The sequence below is a fragment of the Ursus maritimus genome, unplaced genomic scaffold (assembly GCF_017311325.1).
Source record: "Ursus maritimus isolate PB19 unplaced genomic scaffold, ASM1731132v1 scaffold_33, whole genome shotgun sequence".
Classification (NCBI taxonomy): Eukaryota; Metazoa; Chordata; class Mammalia; order Carnivora; family Ursidae; genus Ursus; species Ursus maritimus.
The window spans coordinates 8282862-8289427 of NW_024425897.1; the positions used below are offsets into that span (position 1 = coordinate 8282862).

General features: G+C 58.7%; 1 protein-coding gene across 1 annotated transcript in view; it reads right to left on the reverse strand.

Moving 5' to 3' along the window:
• Window positions 1-1752: 1752 nt before the first annotated feature.
• TTC28 (tetratricopeptide repeat domain 28) overlaps window positions 1753-6566 on the reverse strand; it is a 25805-nt gene continuing 20991 nt past the window's right edge. The window contains exons 8-9 of the mRNA XM_040619406.1: window positions 5744-5851; window positions 1753-4492 (exon numbers count right to left, since the gene is read on the reverse strand). Coding sequence (XP_040475340.1) covers window positions 2868-4492; window positions 5744-5851 — 1733 coding nt within the window. The 3' untranslated portion in view covers window positions 1753-2867. The remainder of the gene's footprint in view (window positions 4493-5743; window positions 5852-6566) is intronic.

The window sequence follows — 6566 nt, forward strand, 5'->3', positions numbered from 1 at the left end:
ACAGGGGCAGGGCGTTCCAGTTTCCTGAGCTGAAAATTCTATCCAATGCTAACTGCATCTATGGAGGAAAAGATATTTTTACAAATTTTACCCACATCCATTGGCTCATTCCAAGTGGGGCAAAGAGCCGCGGACTCTTGCAGGAGTCATTTGCTTCTCTCCGCGTGGCTCACAATTCCCATGCACGCCAATTTTATCCACAACGTGACACTCGCTTTCCCGAGACTGTAGAAACATAACATTCTCATCATGTTGTCTGTCCCCTACACCAGGAGTCAGCAAACGTTTTCGTAAAAGCTCCAGTATTAGGTATTTTAGGCTTTGTGGGCCAAGAGGCAAAATCAAGAATACGATGCCAGTATTTATAGAACTATTTAAACACGTCAAATCCATTTCTATCATGGCTATAAAAACCCAGGACTCTCACCAGATTTAGCCTGTGGGTCATCGTCTGCCAGCCCCCAATCTGTACAAAGAAATCTGTGAACTATCAGTCTCACATCATTTGTAAGCGCATACGTTTTTCAGGGGAGCAGCCTGAAAAAGTTACTTTGATTTTGACGTCCGTTTCACTCAAAGAAAACACCAAGACTAACAGTAAACATAAAGTGGCAACCTACAGTGATTTTTAGATTGGTCCTATCATTTCTGTCATGTTTGCTTTCCTTCATCGAAGCTTCTATCTAGAACCAAAAAAAACAAAACAAAAACCAAAAAACCCACACCATCTGGTTTTGCAACGTGAACCCTAAAACAACAATGTAGTTAGGACTAAAACCAGGCTGGGGTCCACTAGTCCTCCTCGCTGCCTGGTAACCACGGGAAGTGGTCTGGCTGGCAGAGGGCGTGCACCGGAGGTGGGCAAACAGGTGCGCTCGCACGGGGGGCACAGACCCCAGGCCTGTCCTCTGGGGCTCCTTGGCACTTGGGAAAGAGGCTGAGATTGCTGAGAAAGGAGCAGCCCAACTATCTACATAGGGATTCAGAAATTGACTGAGGTTTTGTTATTGTTGCTGAGGACCTGATTTTGTTATCCAAACGCACAGTGCTAGAACCTTGCTTTCGTTTGCTACTCCGGTACTTTATTACCGTTTATTAGTTCCCTCCTGACGTAAAGAACCTCGTAAGTGCTTCTTTATGAAGGATTTGTCTCCCAGTGTCGGGGTCAGGGCTAGAACGGGACATCCTTAGTGTCTGCTCTCGCCAACATGGCTGTTGGGGTAAAGGCGACAACCTCCGTGACTTAGCTCAGGAGAGTAACCCACCCAAGAAAGCGTCTCCTTTCCTCTTTCCGGGGCACACCGAGGAGCGGGGCAAGTGGTCAGGGTATGTTTAGAAAGTGAGATCCTACCCAAGGTTAAGAGCTCTACTTGGAGGTCTCCCGCCAGGCCTCGCCCGTCTACTCCATGTGGTGTGGGCCACCCCCTCGAGGGGAGGGTGGTCGGGTTTTCGTTTTAGAGTTCTGTAAAAGCGGTTTATTTAAATTCTCCCACTGAACTTAGTACTAATAGGATTGTTAGCATTTCATTTCTTTATAAGTTAATGCTCACCCCCACCCAGACTCTCTTTTGTCTCCGCCCAGCTGGCAACAACTTCCGTGGACTGTCATAGCCATAGGAAAAGCCCACCCGTTTGTCTAGGACAACACTTTCAGGAATATCTGTGTCCCCGCTCAGCCACGACTCGGATGTCAATCCCCGCAAAAGCCCCCTGCTTCTCGGGCTGTGGGTGTGAAAGTACTGCGGGAAGGGAGGGGGCTGGTCCCACTCGAAAACGGGGGCTGCCGGGCGGTGGGAGCCCGGGAACAGATTTAGAGAGGAGGGGTGTTCGAAGCCTGGAATCGGGAGAAGAGACTAAGATGAAGCAGCTGGAACGGGAGCTGGAAGCTCCATTCTGGTTAAGTCAAGTTAGCCGTGGGTTGTTTTATTTTTTTTTAATGTTTACAAGGAAACTGAGTATTTCAACCTCCCCCCCCCCAAACTTGATAGTTACTTATTGATGACTATTCAAAATTTGACGTTTTAAAAAATTGGAGCTTTTAAAAATAATAGCTATAAATGCAAAGTACTATTGATAATAAAACCGAGTTGTTTGTCCACATACAAAAAAGGTCAATAATGTTTTAAAAGCACAAAGTTGCATTTTAAATCACAATTGCATAGTTCTAAAACGCCTGGAGAAGAGTTACATAAAATTTTTAAGAAAATTCAAGTTTGGTTGACCGTGGGGCCCCAAGGACATCTGCAGAGCTCGACCGAGCAGAGCGGCGTTCAGGAAGGAGGCGCGGCTGAACGTGAATTACTGCATTGCTACTGTGATGGGACGCGGTCAGGAGACCGGAATCGCTAGTTTCATGACACGTCATTGGCATTTTAAAACCGTTCTGTTTTTGGCTAATATCACACTTTCATGTAGAATTCAACTTAGATTTTATATATCCCACCCCCAGCCAGCACCTGAAAGCCTTAAAAAAAGCTCTACTTGTATTTCTGTGTATAAAAGGTACTGCGTATCTACCTCTTAGCAAAATATGTGCTCCCTTTCCTCTCCCCACCCCAGAACCATGACCGCTTTTGTACAAAAATCCTGTTGAAGAATCACATCAAAGATGAGAAGCAGGGAGTTCAAGGTAAACATTGGGTGGAGTGTGTAGAAAATTGCCTGGGCCTCCCGTGCCGGCCCCTCAGAAGTCCTGGCTCCCGGTGAGCGCGGCCCAGAGTCGCCAGCGGCCGTGTGTGTGGTGGCCCGCGCCCCGGGGGCTCGCCCAGCGTGAGGTGGCTGGCGGTTGCGTGGGGTGACAGCACTTAGCCGAGGGGGGCAGCCCCCTGCGGCGGCTGCACCCTGAGTCCGCGGGTACAGAAGATGCTTTAGCATTTGGAGGAAGGAAAGAATCTTCCCGGGGACAGAAACTTGTAGCCGTTTCCAGAAGGCAGTCTCAGCGGGCGGGCGGGCGCGGGGGGCCCGGCGGGCAGGGGCAGTGCGCCCAGTGCGGTGGTCTCGGTGCGCCAGTGGCCGTTGGGAGGGGCTTTCTGGGGCGCCTCTCCGGGCGGCTGCAGGGACAGCTCCTTCAGTTCCAGCTTGTCCACGCCCTCCTCCTTCTTGCTGTGCCGCGGGGACAGATTGAGCAGACTGAGCACGTCCCTCTTGGACGTCAGCGTGCCGGGGGCGCCCCGGAATATTTTCATGGGTCCCGGGGGGTGCTGGGGCGCGCTCTGCCAGAACATCTTGAGGTTGTGGACGGCCTGCACCTTCTCGTCGATGGCTGCCATCTTCAGTCTGTCCACGTCGGGGGCGTCGGCGGGGCTGGAGCGCGCCGAGCCGGCCGACGAGTAGGACAGCGCTGGGGACGGCGCGCTGCCGGCCGGGGACTGGTGGCCCGAGCTCGGGGACGCGTTGCGGGGGGACTTGGAGATGTGCGCGCTGTACGGAGAGCTGGGGTACTTGAGTTTGAAGAGAGGCTGGTCGCCGAGAGAAGTCTGGGAGTCGGAGCTGGGCGACGGGCGGCCGCTGTGCTGGCTCGGGCTGTCCTTGACCGACGCCTCGGAGGCCGTGGGGCTGCCGTATCCTGAACTCACCTTAGGGAGGGACGAGCTCCGGGCTGGGGGCTTTGGCTTCACGGGACCCGGCGATGGCTGGCTCTTGGGGTGGGACAGGGCCGGCCTGCTGAACGCGCTGGTTTCCGACGCTCGGAACACGGCCGCGGGGCCGGGCGCCGTGCCGCCTTCCTCCGGGCTACTGCCCTTGCCGGCCTGGCCGCCGCCCCTCTGCAGACGCTCCACCGCGATGAGATGACTCTGTGTCTCCTCTAGAATCTTCTGCGCCAGCTCCTGCGGATCAAGCTTTGGGTTGCTTTCTTCTTGCGATTTCACGGTACTGTCCGTTTCCGTGCTGGACTGGTCTGACTCTCCCGTATCGGAACTGGCCAGCTTTCCTACCTTTTGGAAGGGGGAGTTTGGGCTGGGAATCAGAGTCATTTTAACTGGAGAATTCGGTGTGCTTACGCTCCCCTTGGAGCTTACGGAAACTTTCATACCTCCAGCCGGCCCCATGCGGGCCTGTTGGTGATCTGGCGAGAAGCGCGTCTTTCTGTTTTCCTGGTAGGCCGCCAGAGGCTCTGTGCTGATGATGGAAAAGCCCTCGTATTCTTCTTCGTCTTTGCCGCCGGAAGGGCGGGTCTGGGGGGACAGCTGGCCCCGAGGCAGGGTAGATCGCTGTGGGTAGGTGTTCTTGGACCGGTCGTAGTCCTGCCGGCCGCGGGGACCCCCCGCTTCCGACCCAGCCTCGGGCTTGGAGACGAAGCTCATGGAGGAGGCGATGGAGCTCAGACTGTACACGGAGATGGCGTCCGAGGCGATGCTGTCGGCGCCAGTGGGGGAGAAGGGGGGGTGCTGGTAGCTCAAGGGCAGGGCGTTGGAGACGGACTGCGCCGAGGCCAGAGACTCCAGGGAAGACGAGCTGTCGAGGCTGAGGCGCTTGGGCAGCTCAGTAGAATCTAAGACAAAACATAGGTGCCCCAAGGGCAGTTAGCATTCTCTGTGGGTGACCCTCCCGAGGGCAAGCGTGGTCACGGGCAGCGAAGCGGGCAGGGAGCCGTGCACGTGCTGCCACACACGAGCTGCACTCATCTCACGCTCCCGAAGCGCACGGCCCCGCTGGAGACAGTGAACGTTACACGGGGCCAAGAGCACTCGGGGAACTCCAGGCCCAGCCGGCCCCGGCCCCCTGCCACGCCGCCTCCACCCCGCTCCCATCTCACAGGACCCCGTCGGCCTCGGGCTCCGACCCAGGCCGGCGGCCAGTCTGTGGGGTCCCCGGTCCTAAACCCATAGCCACGACCCTCCACGTTTCGGCGGCTCCCCAGGGTCATTTACACTCACTGTCCGCACTGCCTGTCCTCCCATCTTCTCTCAACCCGCTCCACCCAGCCTCTGTCCTCCCCAGCTCTTGTAACGGTCAGCAGGGGCACCCGCGCCCCCAAATCCAGTGTTCCCTGCTCAGGTCTGCAGTCGGCCCCCTGCCCTCGCCGACCGCTCCTTCCCGGCCTGCTCACGCCTGCACCCTGGGAGGCCCAGGCGCCCGGACACCGCCCGCCCCCCGTGGGGCCTGCACCCCTTCTGTCCCCGTGAGGGCCTCTGCCTGAACCTCCGCCTCACGTATGCAGCAGGCAGGGCGGCTTGTGTAATGGAGATTTCTAAACCGAACGTGTCCGAGACGGAACTCCAACCCCCTCCTCCTGCCACTGTCAAGGTCTCTGCAGAAGGCAGTCCCCTTCGGCCTTTGTTCCGAAAAACAAGGCATCACCTTTGACCCGTCCCTCGTGTCTGACTCACATCCTTTAGCGGATCCCGCTAGTTCTGCCTTCGATCCGCGGCCACCGCTGTCTTCACGCGACAGCCAGCTCGGCCCCCTGAGAACCGCGGGGAGGCGGCTGTGCCCCTGGTGCCCGAAAACTGCCTGCGGCCTGAGCCACGGGGCACCGGCTCCTCCCTGGTTCGTCACCCCGCTGCCACCCTGTCTCGTCCCTTCCTCTGCGTGTCTTCACGGCCCTTGGCAGCACCCGACTCTACCACGTGCTACGTTGTAAGTTAGCGGGGGGCGGGGGGTTGTTCACTGCTCTTGCACCGACCCGAACACATCCACACAAAATACTTCCCCGCTTTTCTCCTCCTTCCCCAAACGCAGCCAGGTTTGCGCCCGCGTCTGCCCCGGGGGGCGCATGGGGGGCGCGGGCAGGGGCGCTTACCGAAGAGCGCGAGCAGAGACTGCAGGGCAAAGTGCATGGTTCGCCGATTGGCTTGTTTCCCGGTTTTCAGGATGACTTCCTCCTGACCCACTTCGCAGAGATCGAACCCTAGAGGAACAAAGACTGTGAATCTCCGCTTCCGCAGGGAAGCGTCCGTGTCCTGGGAGGAGCCGCAGGGCCGGTGCCCCATCTCCCGGGAACCCCCGCAGCCCCTCGGCCAGCGCCCAGCCTGGGCTGCCCCGGCCTGTGAGCCGCACCCCCGCCCGGTACCCGCGGGGCCCGCCTCCCTCCGGCCCCTTCCCGGAGCCCGGCTGCCCTCCACAGCGGCCGGTCACGGTGCGGCGGGAACACGAGCCGCCTTCTCCATTCTCTCCGGAACAGTCCGCCGAGGGACCGTAGGAGGGACGGAAACTGGCCGGGCCGCTCGGCACCGGCCCAACATTCAAAGCTGCTGCCTCGGCAGGTGCAAGCTTCTCCAGGACGCGGTCGGCGGCCGCCAGCGAGGGCTTTGAAACCAGCGGCCTGTGACCACGGACAACCCGCCCTCTCGCGGAGCCACCCTGCGGGGACGCACTCTGTTCGCTGAAGCCCAGGGGGCCGTCCCCACACGAGGTCCCGCTGAGACCCGGGCGGGCACAGCAGAGGGCAGGAGCCTGCCGTGCGGAGGCAGCCCCGTCCCCCCCGGAAGAGCACGGCCAAGGGTTGTGCGGCAGACAGCACTGAGGGCCCTGCACGTGCGCGCTCAGGCCCTGGCCGGGCACGGAGCTCGCCTGGAACAGAGAAGGTTGGTGCGCACGGCCGGGGGGGGGGGGGGGGGGGGGGG